Here is a 24,672-nt window from a genome sequence, read left to right on the forward strand (position 1 = left end):
AATGATATCCCATTTGTAAAAAGATAACCTCAAGTTATCAATCCCTAAAGCAGACTTCAATAAACAAAGGCACTTCTCTAAACGTCATCTGAAGTTATTTCCCCAGATTAGACTGCATTCCAAAGGAACTAATATAATAATACGATTAAACATTCCCAACGAATTGAGCTAATTCCAAGGTGAAGCCATATTTCCACAAAAGTTAGTAAACTCTCAAGTTAGACTGTCCCAGAGAACGGAATCAACCAAGACAATGTGGCTTATCTGGCAACATATACTTTTGAGTGACATACGATGGCGGAGACGTTAAGATGGCTTTGATCCTAGGCCATCCCACCGTCCTCTCCATCTCGGACTCAAAGTCATGACAGGGCTATGGCCCAGTGGCTGTTGACCTACCTCCCAAGGTAGCGGAGATGAGGAGGTGGGTGCCGTACTTTTTGATGATGGTATCAATGAACTGCTGAGTGGTGGGTCTCCTGCCAAGCAGGCGGATGCTCCTTTGAAACTCCGGCATGAGGGGCACTGGATGACGGACCAGGTCTCTCCTCTCAATGGCTGTGTTCCTCACCTTCCAACGGGCAAACTCCCTGGGCAGGAGAGATGAGTGAGACTTTCCACTTACCACCTCTACCCCAAGCCAAAGTCCACCCAACCATCCCATCCAGGCATCTATCCTTAGCTGAGACAGTGCCCACAACTATTTTTCATATTTGTGAACTGATACTTAGATCTGGAGCCCTCAGTTTAGATCTAAGTTTTGGGTACTGTTCTCATCACTGGGATACTGCAGTGAACCAGACAGATGCAGTCATGTTCTCATGATGCTTACAGATCATCAGAGATACAAAAATCATTGTCATCTAGTTGCTTATTCATCCCCCTCACTAGACTGTGAATGAAACCAGAGAGATGGGATCTTCTTAGGTACACGGTACATGTTACATGGTGGGAGACACAAGTATGCTAGCTGGATGAATAAATAAGCAAAAGAATAAAAGGAAGGAAGGCTGTGTACCAATGGACAAGACGTAAGGCACAATGCAACTTGAAACCTGTTCTAAGACAATTCCACAACCCAATAATTAGTCCAGAACTCAGTTTCACTCCAAATTTTCACATGCATTCACTGAGCAAATACTGTTTGGAAGAAATTAAGCTTTGTTCTGATCATGTAAGGGAGTTTACACTCTTCCCTTCACTAATGACAGAGAAAATCAAGACAGAAGAACATTGAACTTGGGAGTCTAAACTCAGGGTCTCGCTCTGCCTCTTGTAAATTACGTGGTGTGATCTTGGGCAGAGGATGTCACTTCTCTGGATCTACATTTCCTTATTTATAAAATCCAATTAATATTATCTATTTCCTATTGCTGGTGCCCGGATTACATGAAACATAGGGTGTGAAAACACCATTGGAAAATGCCAGGCACTAATCCAATGTGAGAGTTTTATAACTTTTATTTCCTCACACATTCACAGATATATAAATCATTAAAGGTTCATGTGTAATGAATGAGGAGAATGCAAACCAAATACAAGTAGACATTTAAAGGGCCTTGGTTCAGGTTGTTTTTGCTTTAATAATGACCTCTGCTCCTACCAAAGATGGAGCTCCCCCTGAAACAACCAGCTCTCCAACCTGTCTGAGTTACAAGCTCCAGGTCCCTTGAGAAAAACAGACTAGCCAAGAGGACTGTAAGGTCAGCCCAGATAAATGATGGGAACGAGAGTTTAATGAAAAGGTCTCTCACTCCTGCCACAGATGAGAGAGATGAATAAAGGAAGGGGCACAGAGCAAGAAGAAGCAGAACAGGGTGGGAATCAGGCTGGAATATGTCTCGGTAATTCAGTGGTGGAGTCTGACCCCTGATGCAGAGAAAACTGTGTCTGAAGAAAAAGCTTTCAAATTGGAATGCATTTCCAAGCCTCAGAGCTTATAGTCTGTGGCTGCTTAAGAAATCTCTGTCCATAATTCATAACATAGTTTGAATTCTAAATAAAATCTCAGTACTCTGCACATCTTAGATATGTATTAAGTCAATCAACTGCACTCAGTGAACCTTGCAGGGCACCTACTAAATGCAGAATATCATGTGTACAGGAGGGGAGTGGACACATCCCAGTCTCAGAAGCTCATAGTCTGGCAGGAAAGGCAAGACATGTCCAGCTTATTGTAAACCAAAGACGACAGGATGCAGAAGAAGGAACACAGACTTCTGAGGTCTCTAGGGGAAGCTTCAGCGAGGTCATATCTTAACTATAGTTTTGAAGTTCACAAGTGATTTAAAGAAACAGAAATGTTGTTTAACATTTAAACAAAACCCAACAATCCACATGGATGAAAGGGCAGGAGCAGAGTGAGTGAGAGGGGGATATATAACACATTATGGGAAGAGCTGAACAGGAGGGAAAGTGTGTGAAAGGGGACAAAATGGAGCAAGTGGGGTGACCAGACATGAGGAGACAGTGGGGAATGCGAGAGCCAGCTGAGGGGAATCTTATAGGTGAGGTAGCTGGTGACACAACTCCCCAAGATTACTGCTCCCCGAGGTTCACACCCTGTGCAATCTCCTCCCCTTTAGTACGGGCTGGACAGGACCCAGTGATTTGCTTCTAATGGACAGAATTTGGAGGTGATAGCATGTTAGTTTTATGATTAGGTTACAAAATAGTTTTGTGATTAGTTTACTTCTTACTCAGCCATAACAAAGAATGAAATAATGCCACTTGCAGCAACATGGATGGACCTAGAGATTATCATATTAAGCGAAGTAAGTCAGAAAGAAAAAGGCAAATACCAGATGATATCACTTATAGATGGAATCTAAACTACGGCACAAAAGAATATATCTATGAAACAGAAACAGACTCACAGACATAGAGAACAGGCTTGTGGTTGCCAAGAAGGGGGTGTGGGGGAGGGAGGGACTGGGAGTTTGGGATGAGCAGATGCAAACTAGTATGTATAGGATGGATGAACAGCAAGGTCCTACTGTAGAGCGCAGGGAACTATTGATATATTCAATATCCTGTGATAAACCATAATGGAAAAGAATATCTATATCTATAACTGAGTCACTTTGCTGTACAGCAGAAATTAACACAACATTGTAAATCAACTATACTTCAATAAAATTTAAAAAAACAACAACCCATAACCCCAAAATATGGCAACTTCCATTTTGCCCCTCCCCTCCATCTCTCTCTCTGTCTCTCTTTGTCTTTGTCTTGCTCTTGCTGCCATGTTGAGAGATGCACTGTTGAGAGATCTATACCGGGAGGAGCTGAGGGAAGCCTCTGGCCAATAGCTTCTGAGGAACTGAGACCACACAAGGGACTGAGTTCTAACAGTAACCATGTGCATGAGCTGGGAAGCAGACCCTTCCCAGTGGAACCTTCAAATGACAATAGCATGGCAAGAGCAAGGGCACCCCATTGAGCCACAGCCAGATTCCCTACCCACAGAAATTTTGAGATAATACATAGTGTTATATTAAGCTACTAACTTGTGGGGTAATTTGTTACTCAGCATTAGATGACCAATAAAAGGCAATGAGAATCATTAGATACTTCTGAGGAAAGAGTGTTTCCTCATCAGCTTATCCCTGAAATTTACAAAGCTATGTACGTGTAGTTATGAAAAAAAAATATATGTATATATGCATAGAAACATACACATATTTCAGCATAATAGACATATAGTTCTATACTATTATGTTATAAATTATAGTTATGTTATATACAGGGATATTTATAGAGAGATAGATATATACATATAGAAATATGTAACATTTATTTATAGCTTACAACCTTGGGTTACTTTTTTTTTCATGTGAATATGTCTACATTCCTCAAAACTGACATGCATTACACTCAGAGAGGTGAAGTAACATGTCAAAAGTCACACAGCTCATTAGTGGTAGAACTGGGAGTAGAGAACTTGTATCCTGACTCTTAAATCACATTTTTAATGTAGATATTGAAAAGTAGACTATAAAAACCATAGTAAAACCAGTACTGACACAAAGGAACAATACCACCTCCACCATCAAATTATAAGCCCATGACTTAATTCCTTTTTCTTTCTTTCTTTTTTTTGTTTTTTTAAACAGCCTCCACATTCTTTCTGATGTTCACTAGCTATACACCCAGGGCCTGCCATCTGTGTTGCTTCCTTGAAAAAACTAAGGAGGAAGCCAGTGCTGGGTTCCCGGTTCCTGCCTCACAGGATGGATGCAAGGCCTAAGTAAGGGGATGCATGTGACCCACTGAGCACAGTGCTGGGCACTTGGGAAAAGCTCAGTAACTGAGGGATGTTATTATGAAGTGCTGACTCTGCCAGGCACTGCCTGTTCAGCACCACAGACAGCTCCCGATCCTAAGGAATTTCCATCTTACCGAATGATGTGCTATTTGCAACAGTCATCTTAGTCACAGAGGAATCAGACAGGAGGATCCCTGACCTAGTCTGGAGGAGCAGCTGGGGTGGGAGCGGGGATGTCAAAAAATTCTTCTGTACAAGTTGAATCTTGACGAGAGCATAGCATTTGGCCAGACAAAGATAGGGGAAGGATATTTCAGGAAGAATGAGCTCCACGTGCAAACATGGAGAAAAATAAGAAAGAATAAGACAGTTGGAGAGAAAGGGATGTGTGTGTGTGTGCAGTATTCATGTGTATTGAGTGCATGTGATATATAAATGATAAGAGGTAAAGATAGAGAGGTTGTCAGGGACCACACGATGAAGGGTCTTGTGTGTTGAACTGTGTTATTAGATTTCTATCTATAAACTCTGTTCTTAATGGCCAACAGTCCAGACTAACAATGTTCTAAAAATGAGTCTATGTGACTCTGTGACGATCATGAGAATGTTGGAGCTAATACTGTAATAGCCACAAGATTCTACAATTTTATTCTCTTCAGTAAAAAGTCTTCACAGCACCTAGATCTATTCAGAAGTAGATTTAAACAACATTAGAACTAAAACAGTTCATTTATGCTTTCAAAATTTGAATGCTTATTATTTTTCCAGATCTGAGTATACAGCAATAAACAAACTAGATAAAAGTCTTGCTATCAAGGAGCTTACATTCTTGTGAGAATGGACAGATAATAAAAGGACAAATGTGTAAAATGTCAGAAGGAGAGAAGTGCTATGAAGATAAATAAAGCAGAGGAAGGAGGTAGGGATGCCCTGGGGTGGGGTGAGGGCATAGTTCTATATAGGTGGTCAGAAAACGCCTTCCTAATTTGATGACATTTAAGGAGACTTGAAGGAAATAAGGAAGAGACCATGCAGCCACCTGGTGGAAGAGTAATCTAGGAAGAAGGAACAGCAGGTGAAAATGTCCTGAGGTAAGAATATGTTTGCCAGGTTTGGGGAAGATCAAGGAGGCAGGATGAGATAAGTAGATGAGTAGAAGAGATGTTATGAAAGGAAGGGCAAAAAGAAAAAAAATAACATCAAAACATGGGATGGAGTTGGCACCAATCTCAAAAGGCCATTCTAGATTTGGTAAAGACTTTTTATTTTTAAATTCTAAGTAATATGGAAAGTCAAAAGAAGGTTTTGAGTAATGACACCATCTGATTTATGTTCTAAAAGAGGAGTAGGCAATCTTTTTCTGTAAAGGGCCAGATAATATTTTAAGCTTTGTAGACATAAGGTACCTGTTACAGCTACTCAACTCTGTCCTTGTAGTGTGAGTAGCCACAGACAATAAATGAATGAGTGTGGCTGTGTTCCAATAAAACTTTGTTTATAAAAGCAGGTTTCAGGCCTGATTTGGCCCACGGTGAGTATGACTCCTGTTCTAAAAGCATCACTATGACTCCTTTCATAGAAGTCATCCAATCCAACCCACTCTGTTCATAGATGGCAAAACTGAATTTCAAAGACATTAACTTATTTTCCCAAGATCGCACAGCAAAATGATTGGCAGGGCTGAAATCAGAGCCTAGGGCTTTTGACTCCAAGTGCAGTGCCCTTTCCACTGCAACGTGCCACCTTAAAAAAATAGTAAAAGAAAATAAAAGAGAGAAAAAGCCTGCTTTTCATGTTGTCTAACTACTCTGCTGACCCAGGAATAATTTTATGTAAGTTCTCAGTGAACTGAGCACAACATAAAATATATCTTTCCTTCTGAGCCCACAGAACAAGCAAACTCCCCTTGGAGGATAAGGCAGAACTCACAATGGCATAGGATATGTTTATGCCCAATTAAGCATCCCAGCAGGGCGGGCAAACCAATTAGACTGAGATTAAAAAAGGATCCTGGATGGAAGGCATGGGGTGGCTGCAGCAAGGCCCATCCCACTAGGGGAGCAGAGGGTGGGAGGGTGGGTGAAGACAGAGGCGGAGGATGGATGGAGACTGGATCCAGGGTCACAGGATTTAGGATGAGGGTACAGAGAAAACCACAAGCCCAAGGCTCTCATTTCAGAGCATTGCTTTTATAGTAATACTCTCTTGTCCCCTTTGCTAACCCTCTGTTTCCTAGACACACACACACACTCAATGACACATGGAGAATGAGGTTGCACTGAAGAAGACAAGATTGTGAGACAGGTAGGAGAACTGGCTCTGTGCCCTTGTGAAGGTGTGTGTTTACTCTCCTGGGAAATAAGCTGATAGTATTAGATGATCTTCAGCTTTGTATCTCTCAGCCAGGGCCCCGGAGATAGAAATCTTGGGTTAAAACCTGACCCTGCCATCAATTAGCTGTGAAATCATGAGTTTGCTTATACTCCAAAAAAATGTAGATGTAATCTAGGGGAAGCATATCTACCTTAGAGGGTTTAGGTTTATATTAAATCATGGAGCACGGTATCTAGAACATAAAAACCCTGAATAAAGGTAGTGTTAAATTTATTATCAATATTACCATTGTTGTCATGGTCATAGGAGGGGATCCAATGGGAAGGTGGGGAATAGTGGATGATGGATGGTGGGTAGAAGACAAGAGGAAACAATCCTGCTCTTTTTAAAGCTATCAGTAGGTAGAACTTTTTTTTTTTTTAAAGAACTTTTTTTTTTTTTTTAAAAGGAATTCCTTTATTTTTATTTTTTATTTATTTATTTATTTTTGGCTGTGTTGGGTCTCCGTTTCTGTGCAAGGGCTTTCTCTAGTTGCGGCAAGCGGGGGCCACTCTTCATCGCGGTGCGCGGGCCTCTCACTATCGCGGCCTCTCTTGTTGCGGAGCACAGGCTCCAGACGTGCAGGCTCAGTAGTTGTGGCTCACGGGCCTAGTTGCTCCGCAGCATGTGGGATCTTCCCAGACCAGGGCTCGAACCCGTGTCCCCTGCATTAGCAGGCAGATTCTCAACCACTGCGCCACCAGGGAAGCCCAGTAGGTAGAACTTTTGTGGAGGGATTTGATTTCTGATTCCCGTGAAGTATGATAAAGGTACTGACTGCCTTTAAGAAACGGACTGACAGTTTATAAACTTCCTCCTATTCTATCTCCTCATATATGTGATGAAGACTAAAAACATGCATCTCCCAGATTGTTCTGAGAGTTAAATGAAATAATGGTTAGAAAACCTCTTTGTAAACTGCAACAGGGTATGGACAATTGTAAGCTGTTGTTGATATTTATTATTATTATTTAATATTATTATTATATCTATATTTAATATGTTTAATATTATTATATCTATATATTAATATATATTAATAATATATATTATTTAATATTATTATTATTATTTGCATAGGGCACAGTTATAATGATATTATTATTCCTTAAAATGTTCGCTTTTGTTTCGTCATGTGTAAAACGGGGGATCACAATTTCTACTTCTCAGGGTTATGAGGAGAACATCTCCAGTAGTGTTGGGTCCTTAGTAAGTGCTGGATAAATGTGAGTTTCCTCCATTGTTTTCTAGATAATCAGAGTTACTAATTACCTCTAAGGAAGTGAAGGGTTGCTTTACTCTTCTTTATGAAACAAGTTTTGCAGCTTTTTTTTTTTTTTTAATTGAATCTGATTGCATAGCAGAACCAACTGGAGGTGGTTTTCAAAAACACACCTATTGTATAGACTTCAAAAAATAGAACAATGGAAAAATAAAGGGAGGAAAACAAAATGAATTTGGAGTTAAAATTAGCATGCAAAAGCAATCCTGTAAAGTCCTGAACACTTGATAGAAGTGGACAACAAATGTCTCTGAGCTTCCTTGCAGCCAAAGGAAAAAGGGAATCACAGACCAAAGAGCCACACAATCAAGAAGAAAACAGAGCAGCTGCTGTTCAAAGTTGTTGGAGATACAGAGTTCCTGGATGCTACGATAAGATACAAACATCTCCTACGGTTTCTCATAAAGAGAGGATGTAGTTGATGCCGGTGGGGAATGTCCTCACCGACAATGTTTGATTGGCTCAATGTAGCCTAATGCATACGATGAAGCACCACTTGGTAATGCAACTCCATGAGAGACAAACATTACTGTTTAAACAGGAAGCACTATAGTGATCTGACTTAATCCAAGGATACATTTTAGAATATTTTATAGACATTGTATCCTCAATAAATGTTTGCCGAAAGCATAACTGATTAAGGTTACAGGATGTTTGCATTTGTTTATTCCTGGGTGGCTTATTCCGTTGGTTGCATTTATTTGGAAGTGAAATAAAAATAAGCCTCTGAATGTCTGGGGCTGGGGGCTGAGGAGGATCTGGGACCACTTCCATTATTGTTAGCAGAAAATTATCCCCATAGATGAACAAGGGAAATCATAGAGGAGGGGACTGAGGAGGTGAAGTCATTGAGCTGAGAGAGAGAGAGAGAGAGAGAGCATTTCTCTTGCCTGCTGTTCCCAGCCTCTCCCCACATGTTCCCCAGTCAGCTCAGGGAAAGGTGAACCCAAGGGCACATGTGAAGTGGAAATGATGCATCTTAACAAGTACGGTGTCCTCAACAAATCCCCTGCCTGTCTCCATGCCTCAGAACGTAAGTGAGAAAGCAGCTGAGGAATCCCAGCATCCAAGTGGTTCTCCAGGGTAATTTAGCTCTAGAAGGGTAAGGAGAGGAAAAGCAGAAAACAAATAAACGAACAAACAACCAAAAAGAGCTGTCTCTGAAAATGTGATTATGAATAGTGCTGTTTTAATTACTAGTAAAGACACCGACTTAACTATAGAGAAAATAATCTTTGCTTACAATTTGTATATAAGTCTTTCTATTTTCCAAAGTGTGTTCATTTAAGTAATGGCCTTTTTTTTTTTTCTACTAACCCTAGTAGCAGTTCTGAAGGCTCCTATGGGAATAAAGTTCAGAGAAATGGGGGCAACTAATCCAGGGTAAGCATCCTGGAACTGGGCTACATGCTTCTTGTTGAGTGGAAACTTGAAAGGGAAAAATAGAAACACAACAAGCACACTTGAATGGCCCAGCTTTGATAGAAATGGACCATCTCCAGAAAAGCAAGTGGGATTCTTCGTGGAGCACGGTTACTGAGGACAGGGACCACCACGGGGGTTACGGGAATTCATCATGGGGAAAGCAGCTTAGAATGTTCTTGCTTTATTTTACTCGGAGCAGACAGAGTTCCCTTAGATACCCTCAGTCACCTGAGCTACCTCGCTGCCATACAGACTCCAAAACATCAGAATGAGGATGAAAGGGGTTTTGGAACAACCATCCAAGGATGTTGCTGTCATTTCACAAATGAGGAAATTGAGACTCAGAGAGAGAAATGGACTTGCCCAAGGCCTCAGAACCTTTGATGGCAAGAGGGACTAAAATCTGGGTTCCTGATCTCAGGTTCAGTGTCCTCTATCCTGATCTGCTGTCCCATCCCATTATCTCAACACTGTGGGGTCTGTACTGCACTTGGTCCTTTACAAATCTCTGTCATCATATACATTATCCTCTCGATAACCTGGAAGTGGGGGGCACTTCCAGCCCCATCACAAGTGGGGGAAACTGAGGTCCAGGTCAGTGAAGACCACATGACAAATCCATGTCAGAGCTGGGACAGAAACTCAGCTTCCATGATTCTCTGCCTGGGCTCTTCCCTGCTTCTTCCTGCCCCCTCATCCTCTGCCCACTCTGGCGTCACCAGGCCAGTGGAGGGCAGGTGTTAACTGTCCCAAACTGCCTTGTTAGGAGCACCCGAGACGCTCTGCAGAAGAACGAAATATGGCATATGGAGAAAAAGCAAATGATCCACTGAGTACCTGAAAAAGCGGCACAAAACAGGTCCTTTCCTGACATTGTGGCAGTGTGGGAGGCGCTCAGAGTTTACAGCCAGAAAGGCCTGGCTTTGAATCCCAGCATAAAGCCACTCATTAGCTGAGTGATCCTTTGCAGATTGCTCAGCCTCTCTGAGCTTTCTTTATCAGTACAATAGGAATCCTAGTACTTACCTTGCAGGGTTACTGGAAGGATTAAGCATAATGAATGCAATTAATCTGGCAGTAGTAGCTACTCAATAAATGTGGGTTATTTATCCTTTGGCAAGGCATTCTAAAAGGGGAGTTTGTCTCATAACACATAACTTTTAACGGATATTTTAAATGATCTTAATATGCCCATGGGCTCTAGGGATTACACAAACTGCATACAAATAAAATATTTAAAATTCTGTTTACTCGATTTGTCTCTCTGCTTATTTCCAAAACATCTATTGTGAAAGCATGAGTCATAACTAAATATAGATTAATAAAAGTTTGGAGCAGCAATTATTTTCCAATTATCATAAATCCCATTAAACACTGCAGTTAGATGAATTTTCTTTTTCAGATCACAAAGTTTGAGAGCTCCAAGGGACCACAGAGAACATCTTGGTATTGCCTTCGATCTTTAGATGGAAATATGGAAACTCTGAGAGGGGAGATCATTTTCCCAGGGACACACAGCTATCAGTAGCTGGTTTTAAAATCCAAGTCTTGCACATGCAGACCTCTGCTCATTTTCCTCTGCCACAGCACATCTTTCTAGGAGAAAAACGAGCAAACTTCTTCCCCAGAAAGCAGTATTGCATTTAATTGCCAATTTTTTTCTCGTTAAAATATTTTAGGATTAGCAAGTATGCTGCCATCTGAGAGCCTCCCCAAAATCCGCATTCCCAGCTAGGTCCTTCTTTTGTTTCCCTATAGAGAAAGCTTTCCTGTCCCTGCTTTAAACTTATTAAGAAATACCTTTTTCTTCAATCCAATCAACACACATTCACTGAATTTCTGGTCTTATACTAGGAATTGGGGGTCTAAAGCCATCCTTTACTTAAATGTATCAAAGTTCTTAAGAATGATTTAACTCAGGGGTCGACGAACTATGGCCCACAGACCAATTTTGTCCCTCTGACTGTTGTGGAAATAAATTTTTATTGGAACACAGTCTCACTCATTTGTTTACGTATTATCTATGGCTGCTTCTGTGCTATAATCTCAGGGTTTAATAGTTGCAACAGAGACCATAGAGCCCATGAAGTATAAAATATGTACTATCTGGCCCTATACAGAAAAAGTTGGCTGATCCTGATTTAACCCATTGAGCTGGCCAGTCAAATAATGTATTTTAAGGAAATAATAAAAAATGCCAGATCAAAGATTTATAGATTGAGCTACTCAATAGAGATAGCTAGATCATTAAATTCTGTGTGTTTTTAAAAATTCCTTTGCCCTAAAAATATTTTAAAAACATTGGGCAAAAGAAAATTAGAAAATGAGGATGTTTCCCACACAGCCTGCTTGAATCTCCTTTAAAGCCTAAATAACAAAGTCATTATTTACATACAAATTAGAAGGAACTGATTTTCTTAAAAATGCCCAGATCACACCTGAGTTAAGAAAATAAACACGCTTCAAGTGGAATTTATGATTTGATGATTAAACAAGCTAATTGACTTAATATACACAATGATGAAAAAAATACCTTCTGGGGGGTCTAAGGCATTCTCAGAGGTATTTGATTGCCCAAGCACTGAACGAAGAAGGAAGATACCGCCAATTTTCCTGGTTGGTGGAATGTGGTGCGTTGTAACGCCATGAAAACCTGGCTCCAATGGCTAGAACTGCAATGACCAGGAAGAACTGACAGCAAGATAAAGTCCCACTCAATATAGCAAGCTTTTTCTGACTGTCAGAATGAATCAGGATAGAACAGGGAAGAAGGGAGCCCTTGTCTAAAGATATCAAAGCAGAGTCTGAGTAACTGATTGACAGAGATGCTTATAGAAGGGATTCAGAACCCGCACGGTCATCGCAGAGTGTTGCTGTTGCTGTCTTGACCCAGTCGGAGACCCTATGTGTTTCAGGAAAGAACATGAGGGGCTGTCTTCTGAGTGCCCAGGTGAACTGAAAATGTTTCCTTGCGATCACTGACAGCTATACTGGTCTCACACAGACGCCAAGATGAACGAAAGTTATGGAAGAGATGACCTATTTAATTTTTTTTTTTTTTTTTACCTCTGAGTTAGTTGGATGATACTCCAAAACACGCTGAGAGACGTCAGCCCTGTGCTCTATCCCATGGCTACCCCCAGACTCTGAATTTTAATTTTATTTTTTCTCCTAAATACGGTTCCTCTCCATCACATGATCCTTCAGTTTCTCTCTTTTGTGTGCCCATAAACGACTAGCAAGTGTTATTTTTCTTGGGCATAAAGGTATTTTAATGGCCATAGGCTACGAAAGTCACTGCCAATCAACCATTCTCCTGCAAGTTCACTTTACTTTCCAGAAGAGCCTAGCTCCCTCTCTCTCCTACACAGATGCTTATCCACCTAAATCCATAGACTCAGCCACAAACAATCTCTTTTCTAACACTGGACAGGCTTGATTTTTCAGTTCCATATGCCTAAGCATAAATATATATTGGGCACTGAATATGGACCAGGTGCTTTGCATTAAAGCACAAGCACCCTGGGAGGTGGTTATAATCATCCCCATTTTACAGATGAGGAAGCTCAGATTCAAAAACCCACCCAGGTTTAACTCTATCACACTATGTGCACACCAGATGTGACTTATGATTACTTGCAACCCAATATTCTGTCTAGCAAGCTAATTGCTTGTTATGACTTTATATGAACTATTCTTAAACTAGCTTGTATTTCTTACTTACCTCTTGCATTTTCAGTGAGGGACTGCCAACATTTTGGCCTCCTTAAAGGCTAACATTGGGTCTAGAAGAATGAGCTCTGGCCTTCGAGCAAAGGCATCATAAATCTACCATCTACTCTACCATAATAAGCTGGGCTACCTTAGACAAGCCATGATTCCTCCTTGGATTTCACTTTTCCCATCTGTAAAATGGACAGCTGGGTTGGACAACTGGCCTTCAGACTTTTGTTTAGACATGAAACATTTGATTCACTAATTCATTCTTTCAAATAAGTTTTTGTTTGTTCGTTTTAGAGGATTTACCATGATTCTGTCTCTATTTTAGGTGCTAGGGCTCCAGAAGTGAACAATACAAAGAACTTGCATTTTTCTGGGGAAAACACAAATAATAATTTTCCAATAAATGTTTTACAAAATAGGTAAATTTGATATAAGTAGAGCTTCTCCAGGAATGGGGATGATTGCAGAATCTTCTCTCTCCCTTCACCACCACCCCCCTTCAGGCTAAGCTCAGAGCCCAATTTGAAAACTCAGACTCAGATTCTGTGCTTTGTGAAACGGGATCCATAAGTCACCTGCACCAGAATTTGGTGGGAACCCATGTTAAAATACAGAAACAACAGCTCACTCAAACTTAGCAAAGAGTCTCAGCCTCTGCCTTTCTAACAAGCTCCCAGGGGACCCCTCTACAGAGCAAAACTGAGAACCTCAGGACTGAAGGGCTCTGATGTTTCCCCTTCTCTGGACAATCTTCCCATCATTCCCTCCTAGTAAACTCTTTCCCTACCTACTAGGTCTCAACTGAAGGTCACTTCTACAGGAAACTTTCCCCATCTCCCCAGCCAGCTCTGGTCCCCCAGACCACTGAACTCAAGTGGCAATCGTGGACATGTGTGATGATTTATTGTCATCCCCTCCTCTCGACAGTAACCTACGTGGGGCGGGGACTATATTCTATATTCTACTGGAACTATAAAGTGCCCAAATAAATAATTCTTAAATAAGTCAAAGCAGTACAAGTTTGTGAATATATTTTCTCTCCTTTCCAGCATTAAGAAACTCATGTTTTTGAAGTACCCTCGGCAACCAGATTGTTTCACTGCCAATGCTTAGCCCCTGGAGTCTGGCACGTTACCTTAGGACTCTGTTTCCAAATTGCCCAAGTCTTCTGTGACTTCCTGTTTCTATTTATTACTGCACCCTGTTCCACACGTAGGCAGAGGTGGCAATTTAAACCTCAGAAGTGAGGAATTTTGGAATTAATCTTCAACACCTTAGTGGTTTCATTTTTCCCTTTTCCAATCAGTAGCACATCTACTAAGTCCAGAGATCTGCAGGAAAGGACTCTTATGGGATTAAATAAAATGAGGTTCTTAGCCAAAACACATGGAGGTGCAAACGCCGCCCACCTGACTCCCCTGCTTCCACCTCGACAACTCTGTGATTCTTGCTCAAGATCACAGCCAGAATTCTCTTCTCAGAGTGTGGACTGGCTCATGATGCCGCCTCCACCTTGTTGGGAAGCCACCAATGAGCCCTCACTGTCTACAAAATAAATAGGACACTCTCTGAATTCCTATTCAAGAGTCCTCATGACCAGAGTTAAACCTGAAAGTCTCAGCTCCTTCTATTACCCTATCCTTACTCCAGTCAAACTGAACTGCTCTGTGGACCCATTCCTAACTAATATCATTTCCTTACATTTTTCTTTTCGTTTAAATTTTTTTCATTTTTTATTGAAATATAGTCCATTTACAACGATTTAGGCGCACAACAAAGTGATTCAGTTATGCATACATATATATATATATATATATACATACATATACATATATATACACTCTTTTTCAGATTCTTTTCCATTATAGGTTATTAAAAGATATTGAGTATAGTTCCCTGTGCTATGCAGTAGATCCTTGTTGTCTATTTTATACATAGTAGCGTGTATCTGTTAATCCCACATTCCTAATTTATCCCTCCCCACCCCTTACATTTTTATGAACATTCCAGACACCAGACACCACCTAAACATAGCCCAGACCTCTTACTTCTGAGCGGAATGCCTTCCATGCCTACTTAATTCACCAGCTTCTTCTTGATTCCTAATCTCCCCCTGGCCCTGGCCAGTACACAGCTTTATTTTTTATTAAGCTCCACCAAGTATACAAATCTACTCTTACATCCAGGCTTTCCTACCTTCACGTACTATTTTCTGCTGGAAAAAATGATTCCCCTACTTTACCTGGTTCCTTCTTACTCACCAATAGAGAGCACTCTGCACTTCTCAATCAAAGTATGTATTACCCTGTACTACAACTACCTGTTTACTTCTTTCTGTCCCTGCTCCATGATGCATTCTGCCTGAGAATGGGAAGAAGCTAGCTTGTTCAGGCTATTCTTAGCACTTATCTTAAGACCTGGCATATGGTAGGTTCTGAAATAATTGAGGTGATTCCATGAATTTCCATCTATTCATTCACTCAACCAATATTTTTTGAGCACCTATATGTTCGAGGTAGTTTCTAAATGCAGGAGATAAAGCAGTGAAAAGAACAGGCAAACTATTAAGCTCACATTCTGGTAGGAGAGCCAATCAATAAATGAAGCAATGCATATGCAGTAAAATGCCAGACCACGGTAAGTCTCATAGAAAAATGAAACAAGGTAAGAGGACAGAAAATGACACAGGTAAAGGGGGCTCACTTTTGTATGGGGGGACTGGAAACTCCTCTAATGAAGAGAAATGGGACCAGAGACCTAAATGAGGTAAAGAAGACTTAGATTTGTTTCAGGCAAAGTGAAAAACAATGGCAAAATATCCAATGCTGAGAGTGAACTTAGAGTATTTGAAAAATGACAAGAAGGCCAGTTTGGAGAGGGAGGGACAGGTGGCAGGGCCTGCATAGAGTCAGTCCTAGTGGACCATGATGAGGGCTTTGGATTTTCCATTAGGAGTAATGAAAAGCCACTGGACACGTCTGAGAAGGGTGATAGGATTCGAGTTAAGTTTCAGAAAGATCACTCTGGCTGCTTTGTGGATGAGAGCTGAAGATGGAAAATGACACAGCTGGAAGCAGGGGTGCCACCAGGTGGCCACTGCACTGGTCCAATGGAAGCTGACAGTGGCCTGGATGAAGGTAGCAGTGGTCAAGATAGCAATAAAACTGGAGATGTATTTTATAAGTAAAATCTATAGGATTTGCTGATATAGGGGTGTGAAGAAAAGAACCATGGATGCTTTGGGTTTGGAGTAGAAATAATGGGGTCGATAGTGATGTCATTAGACAATAATGGAAACATTGGTAGAGGAGCACATTTGAAAAGAGAAACCAAGAATTCTGACTTTGATGGGACACATTTAAGAAGGCTATTAAACGGTTGAGTATATGAGTCTGAGTTCAGGGAGAGGTCTAGGCTGGGAATATAAATGTGAATCATCGGGAGAGATTCTATAAAGCCTCGAGAACAGATAAGAACAGATGAGATCATCAGAACATGGACACAGGAAAGGAGGTCCAAAGACTGAGGTCCCAAGTGTTCTAATATCTAGAGATTGGAAAGAGAAGCATCCAGCAAAGGCACTGAGAAGGTGATCCAAGTGAATAAGGAGGAGCAATGGGAGAGAAGTTGAGTAAACACAGTGATTTAATTAACGTAAAATTGAATCTCTCTACCATAGCTCATTGAATCTGCTTCCCTCTCTAACTTCACCTTCTACCATTCTTCTCCCATTAACTGCACCGCTAACCTCTGTGGCCTTCCTCAGACAGGCCTGGATGCTTTGGCCCTCAGTGTCTCTGTAGCCTGCATGGGGCACATTTCCCTCAGGTGTCCACAGTGCTGCCCTAGCCACCAGCTCAGAGAGGCAATCTCTGACCACCAAAGCTAAACTAGCCCCCATCCCATTACCTGATTTTCATTTATTTAGGACAAGTGTGTCACTATCTGCAATTATTTTATCCATTTGTTTACACTTTGTTATCTTCCTCTATATACTGTCCAGGCCCAGCCCTTTTCCCCACTACAACATAAACTCCAGGAGGACAAAGACATTGTCTTATTCATCGGATGGTTCACTGCATGAGCCTATTAACCCTGCCCAGCACTTATAAGGTGCTCAATAAACATTTGTTAAACCCAAAGAATTCACCTGTCCAAATGCCATCCATCAAGATCAAAATAAAATCCTACTTCACTTATGGAAACTTCCATAACACCTCCATCTCAAAGCAGAATGTCAGAGACAGTAATATACAGCAGAAAGAGGACAGGCCTGGAAATCAAGTCAGAATGGGGTTCAAGTTCCAATTCTGCTTCTAATCAGCTGGGTGGCTTTTCACCCATCATGTAAATTCTCTGGGCTAATTTCCTGCACAGTGGGGATGATGAAGGCCCTTCTTCCCCAAGTCTCCTGTTGGAGATAACAGATGTAAAGGGTTGGCCATATAGAGGGCTCATAAATGGTGAGCATTATCTTATAATCATTGTCCTTCCCTCCCCTGCTTTCCCAATGCAGGTACCTAAACCTCTCATGACCCTGGATTACAATTCTTTTGCATTTGGGATTTGTCCCCATAAAACACCATGTGATATTATCAATACCAGCGCAACTCTGTCTGAATGCAGTGACTTGCCATTTTCTAGATTCCTTGTAAATGCTTGTGGAATAATTCACCCTCCCCTTCCTTAGGGGCATGAAGCATTTTTAGCCTGAGTTTCTTCCACTTCATATTTACTAGTGTCTTATCCTGTCCAGTACTTGCATTGGGATTGTGGGAGTTTGCCCATATAATCCCCTGCTGGACACTCTTACTTCATGGTTTCTTTCCAATTTTTTAAATTCTTTCTCCCTCCCCCCTTTTTAAGCTAACATTTATACAGTGCCTTCCAGTTTGCAAAGTACCTTTCAAATACCTGAGTTTAATCCTCAAGGCCGCCCGCTGGGCTGCGATTTTTATTTGCTCCATTTTTTAAATGCTGAACCTGAAGCTCCATAGGTATGTGACTTTGAACACTCTGCACACTTTGCCACACTATCCACTCATCCATTCAATTTTTCATTCACTCATGCATGCATACATTCACTCAGCAAATATTTATTAAGTCCCAGACACTGTTCTAAGCACCTGAGATCTATCAATGGACAAAACATTCACAGATCTTTCCTTTTTGAAACTTCTTTTCTAGTAGGAGGAGACAGACCAAAAAATGTAAATGGTTTAAGCAAGTAAAATAAAAAATGCTTAATACTATGGAAAAAAAAAAAAGGTAAGGTGGAACAGGGTAAGGGAGAGGGGAAGTGCTGGCAGAAGGGGGCGCGGTTTCAAATAGGACGGTCAAGGTCAAGGTCACTGATAAAAGACCTGCAGGAGGTGGGGAGTGAACTATGTAGATTTCCAAGCAGAGGAGACACCAGGAGAGCTGGTGACTGCAGAGGAATGAGTGAGGGGCAGGGCGTAGCAGCAGGTAATGTCAGGGAGAGAGGGTCTGACCATGGAAGACCTTGGTGAGTACCGTGATGTGATGATGTTGGTTTTTATCCTGAAATAAGTGGGCAGCTACTGCAGGTCACTGAGCTAAATAATTGGCATCATCTAACTTACATTTCACTCAGTGTTAATAAGAACGTGGTAGAGCAAGAGGAGAAGCAGGGGGATCATACAGGAGGCTTCTGCCATCATCCAGAAGAGAGAGAACAGTAGCTTGAACCAGGGAGGAACAGGAAAGGGGACAAGCAACGGTCAGGCTCTGGGTTTATATTTTCAAGTTAGTAAACATAGGGTTTCCGAAGAAATTAGATGAGTGGTGTTAGAGAACAAGGGGAATCAAGGAAGAGCAAATGGCTTTTGGCTTGGGCAACTGGAACTATGGATCTTTCATGAACTGATATGGGAAAAGCTATGGGTAAGATAGATCTGGCTAGTGATGGGGAGGGGCAGTCAGAAGTACAGGTTTGGACCTGATATATTTGAGATATCTACCCGAAATACAGGTGAGAGGTCCAGTGTGCAGCTGTGTATACAAATCTGGATTTGAGAGGGAGTTGAGCAGGAAATATTAGTGATTCGCCCCACTCACTCTCAGAAATAATCTGAGTGAAGATTTATTCAACTAACCAATATGTGCCCACTATTCACTAGGAACCATGCTAGAGATGGGTGTTCATATGTCTGGGAGAAAATGGACATAGTTCCTGCCCTGCAGTGTTTACAGTCAATCAGGAAGACAGAGTCAGTATAAGAAATAAATAATTATGATAATTAATTACATTATGATATGATAAGGTCTTTGGCGGAGCAAGTACAGGAAGTAATGGTATTACATAGCTGTGGCATCTGACCTAATCGAGGGGTTTTCCTGAAAGCTTCTTGGAGGAAGCGAAAAGTAAGATGATGCCTGCAGAAATATTTAGGCAGAAGCACAGGAACAAGAGGAGTATTTCAGGCAGAGGGAAGAGCCCAGAGGTGAGAGAGAACATGGTGTATATGAAGGAATAAGAAAAATTTAGAGGGGATCAGGTAGGTGGAGGGTGGAGGGGTTGGTGGACATGGTGAAAGAAGATGCTAGAAAAATGGATGATGGGCAGATTATAAAGGGATTCATCTAGAGGATGACGAAGAGGAGAATCACATAATAAGAGGGCGGATTTAGAAAGTTTAGAAAGAGCTTTCTCTGGCTACAGATTCCCCTTCAAAGGGAAAGTCTGTGAGATGTTTAGCAAAAGGATTTTGTTCGTGCCAGTTGTTGGCAGAAGCTCTCTGATGGCTACTCAAGACTCCATTTACCTAGGGAAGGGAGGAATGGAGGGAGGAGGGAGGGAGAACAAGAGATCCCTCTGGAAGGCCAGGATGTGGAGTTACTGTGGGAAGCTCAGGACCAGTCTTTCTTATGCACTAACTGAAGCTAAACCCAAGCCTCCTGGGTTTGAGCAGAATGTGAGCAGGCAGATTAGGCACAATGGGAGCTGGGAGGACTGCCACCGCCGGAAGCCTCACACTGGGCAGGAGGGCAGGAGGGCAGGGGTGCTGGGACAACCTCCATATGAAGCATGTCACTGAAAACCTGCGAGGGAGAGAAGAGGGACTGCTCACTAATGAGACAGATTCCAGGAGAAATCATGAGGTGAGACTGATGGATTTTCACCCATTCATTCAACCTGTGGACACCAGCTGCTGAGGGTGACACGAAGCGGGTGATATTAAGATAGTATTTGCCAGGAACACAAGGGTCTACAAACCCTGCCTTAGATCAGGATCTCTTCCCAGAGACACAGCCTCTGTCACCAGTGGTGCTTCTATTCTCAACGCACCTGAATTCAGCTGGTCCCCCATGTTGAAAGTTGTTTCTGAGCCAGATCAACGTCAACAGCCTTGAACCAAAGCTGATCTGAGGGCCTCCTTTCCCCACCTCTACTCCACAGCTGAACGCAGTCTAGAGCTTCCCATTCCATTTCAAGAACAGGATGTCCGTGCCAGGGCAAAGCAGAAGGAAGCACAAGAGGCCATTTCCCAGAACAGGCTGATCTCTCCTCTGACGCTCCACCCTGGAACACACCAATCAAAGTCCATGACTTTGACCAATCCTGGGTAAAGGGAAGAGGACAGGTGGGAACTTCTCAGGCTGGTCCAGCTGCTGCCCAATGTGACTTGCCCAGTAAGTTCTTTGCTGGGTGCTGGGGACCTAACGGTTAACAAGATGAACTCTCCCTTTCAAGGAATTCGATCCAGTGGAGAAAACTTAAACTCTAAGCTCTGTAACGTCAGGGACCACCAGGAGTTCTCTATTTACTGCGTCATCCCCAGAGCTTAGCCTGTGCAGACCTTCAGTATTAGTACTTACGGAATATGGCACACTCTAAACTGGGGAGAAGTGTGAATGGGAATTCATACTGGGAATTCATATGGTGTCTTCTGGAGGTGGCGGCAGTGGAGATGGTACTTTCAGCAGATATGAATGTGTAGCACTGGTGGGTGAGCAAAGGGATGGATGGGTGGTTAGGGTCACAGAGATGCCCAAAATTATTTACAGTCTGGGAACTCAAGTGCCTCGTGTTCTGGGATAGAAATCACTCAGTTCACTCTTTGAGAGTTGCCTGAGGGATACCCAAATGCCTGAAGCATTTGTGTCCAGAAGTCCACACACTGTAGGAGAGGTGATGTCATGAGATGAAATGGAAGAGCCCCTACCATGCATGCTGGACACTCACAGCATTACCCATGAAGTATTATGGCCAAAAAGATGTATCCTGTATCTAATCAAGAGTCTAGACCCAACCTCCAGCTTACAGGAAATACAGGGGACAGAAGGGTAGGTTAAAGAACACCACAAAAAAACAATCAGACAAATCCAGAATGGAAACACTCTATAAGTATTGCTCTGGAGTCTTCACAAAGTCAGTGTCATTAAAAAATAATAAATAAAGGCTGGGATGAATGTTTTTGGATTAAAAAAAAAAAAGCAATGTATGAACTTTGATTGGATCCTAGAAAGGAAAGAAAAAAATAGCAATGAAAGAGTCTTGGAGAATATTGAGACTATATGAATAAATATATACTATTTATTAGATTGTATTATGGAACTATTGTTAATTTTCTGTGGGGTTTTAATAGTATAATTCTTTATTCGCTATGAAATGTATGCATTTATTATTTATAGGAGAATGTATTATTTATATGAATAGATTTATTTATTTATTATTTATGCACACACTTATTCCTAGAAGAAGCGTGCCAAAATATTGCGGTGGGGGGATGTGATGGCTGCATTTCTGTTATTTCAGAGAAGGAGAGAGAGAACAAAGGGAGAGAAAGCAGATGCAGCCAACGTGAATGATTTTCAAATCTAGGTAAAGAATAGATACAAAACAGAAACAGATTCACACACACAGAAAACAAACCTCCGGTTACCAGAGGGGAAGGGAGAGAAGGGTAAATTAGGAGTATGGGATTAACAGATACACATCACTATATGCAAAATAGGTAAACAACAAGGATTTACTGTAGAGCACAGGGAACTGTAGTCAATATGTTGTAATAACCTATAATGGAAAAGAGTCTGAAAGAGAATATATATATATACACATATATAAAATTGAATCACTTTGCTGTACACCTGAAACTGACACAACATTGTAAATCAACTCTTGTCCAATAAAAAAATTTAAAAATAAATAATTTTAAAAAGCATATATAGCTGTTGATTTTCCTTTCCATTTTAAAAATTTTTCAAAATTTACTTTTTTTGAAATATTTCAAAATATATATTAAAATTAATATTTGGGGGAAGTTATTTTTGAAGACAGTTATATAGAATATTACACTTTGCTACATATTAAATATACATGTATACATGTGTGTATGTGTATGCATGTGTGTGTGTAGATAGATAGATAGGGAGAGTGCTTCAAAGTGGCATCTTGTTGGGTGTGCTGATCTGGGGCATCCATGTTGAACGGAGTGTGTCAATGCTGAATTCTTAGAAGCAGATGAAAGCATTCTCTCCCAGAATACTGTGGAACACACCTCAAGGGTCCCACCTGCAAGTCCCAACAGGCCAGCTCCCAGGAGAAGGAAAGCCAGCTACCCAGACACAACCTGGGTTGTAGGGGCAGCCCGGAGGGGACACAGGCCCCGTGTGTGCTGAACTTGCTACTCCCAGGCATTTTCTTTCCACACCTTTTCCTGCTCTAGCGACAAACATCAAAGACCAGCTTCGCTCGGGGCCTAAAGGGTCTCGGCGGCCACACTGTGCAAGTAGACGCCTCTCTGTGACAGCTGTTTCTGTACCAGTGCCCTCTCTTTTTCATTTAATAACTCAGGGTAATCTGCATTTATGTTGTATTTACTCATGTTTATAAGTAAAAATGAGAGCAGTTTGAACTAAGCCTTGTTGTGTAAGCTCTCTGTCCTTAGAGGTGGTTGTCAGGTCAGAGAATGTGGACCTGGGAGAGAAGTGTGTACAAAATCCCTGGTCCCCTCGTACATGCAGGTGCTGGAAGCACACCAGCAGCGGGGGGGCTTCAGGGCGGCTTCCTGAGCACAGTTCTAGCAGCTGTCAGCACCCACTGCCTGGGGAGTAGAAAATAACGGTCACTCTAGACATTGATAACCTACACAGGAGATAAAACTCAGAGAACTCTGGAAAACAGAATGAATGTAGGATCCTATTTCTGGCTCTATCATCAAAGAGTTCTGTGAACTTGGGCAAGCTGTTTCTCTTCCCTGGACCTCAGCTTCCCCATCTATAAAGTAGAAGGTTTGGATAGTCCTTGTCATTACATACTATGATTCTTTGCAACAATTAGAGGGCAAATGAGTGTAAACCCTGGCTAATTTTTTTTTTTTTTTTTTTTACTGAGGTGTTTGAAGTGATTTACAATGTCATGTTAGTTTCTGCTATACAGCAAAGTGATTTGATTACTTATATATACATATTCTTTTTCAGATTCTTTTCCATTATAGTTTATTACAGATATTGAATGTTGTTCCCTGTGCTATACAGGAGGTCCTTGTTGGTTATCTATTTTATTTATATTAGTGTGTATCTGTTAATCCCAAACTCCTAATTTATGCCCCCCCAACCTGCTTTCCCCTTTGGTAACCATAAGTTTGTTTTCTATGTCTGTGAGTCTATTTCTGTTTTGTAAATAAGTTCATTTATATCATTTTTTTTAAGATTCCACATATAAGTGATATCATGTGATATTTGTCTTTCTCTGTCTGACTTACTTCACTTAGTATGATAATCTCTAGGTCCATCCATGTTGCTGCAAATGGCATTATTTCATGTTTTTTAAATGGCTGAGTAGCATTCCACCGTGTATATACACCACATCTTCTTTATCCATTCATCTGTCAATGGACATTTAGGTTGCTTTCATATCTTGGTTAGTGTAAATAGTTCTGCTATGAACACTGGGGTGCATGTATCTTTTCAAATTAGAGTTTTCTCCAGATATATGCCCAGGAGTGGGATTGCTGGGTCATATGGCAACTCTATTTTTAGTTTTTTGAGGAACCTCCATACTGTTTTCTATAGGAACCCTGGCTGATTCTTAATCTGAATCCAAAATGAGGCCAGAGAAGCAGGGCAAATGGAAGGGCAGGACTTTGCTGGGTGAGTGGGGTGGTGAGGATTTGAGTGAGAAAGAAAAGGGATAAAGGAATTCCAGGGGTGAGGAGCCCTGTGAGCAGGGGAGGGAGGCTGGACTGAAAACAGCATGAAGGAAGGGTGGAGGGGGGAAGGGCATGCAAGCATTGGCCCACTGAGTCCAAATTATCCTGCAAGGCCCAGTGCCAGCACTACCTCCTCCAGGAACCTTCCAGATCTCCAATATCCACCCTGCCTCTCCTGCCTGAATTGGTTGGTCCTTTATAATGCTCTCCTTAGTACTCATGAATAGATACCAATTACTGACCACTTACTCTGAACTACGTGTTTCAAATACTGTCTCACTCAACTGTTTCAGCCAAAGGCCAAGGTGAAGATGCAAAAATATCAGGCGCAGAGAGGTTATGTTACTTGCCCAAGGGCGCCCAGCTAGACCAAATCTCTTTGCCACTATTTCATTCTATTTGTCCATTGCTTATATTCCCTCTGGATG

The 24,672-nt window shown here is 41.5% G+C and overlaps 1 protein-coding gene across 1 annotated transcript in view; it reads right to left on the reverse strand.

The window, feature by feature from the left end:
• The window catches only part of BRINP1 (BMP/retinoic acid inducible neural specific 1), a 183,426-nt gene that overhangs the window by 68,297 nt on the left and 90,457 nt on the right, over window positions 1-24,672 (reverse strand). The window contains exon 3 of the mRNA XM_036856811.1: window positions 400-590. Within this exon, the coding sequence (XP_036712706.1) occupies window positions 400-590 (191 nt within the window). The remainder of the gene's footprint in view (window positions 1-399; window positions 591-24,672) is intronic.

This window comes from Balaenoptera musculus, chromosome 6 (genome assembly GCF_009873245.2).
Source record: "Balaenoptera musculus isolate JJ_BM4_2016_0621 chromosome 6, mBalMus1.pri.v3, whole genome shotgun sequence".
NCBI classification, from domain to species: Eukaryota; Metazoa; Chordata; class Mammalia; order Artiodactyla; family Balaenopteridae; genus Balaenoptera; species Balaenoptera musculus.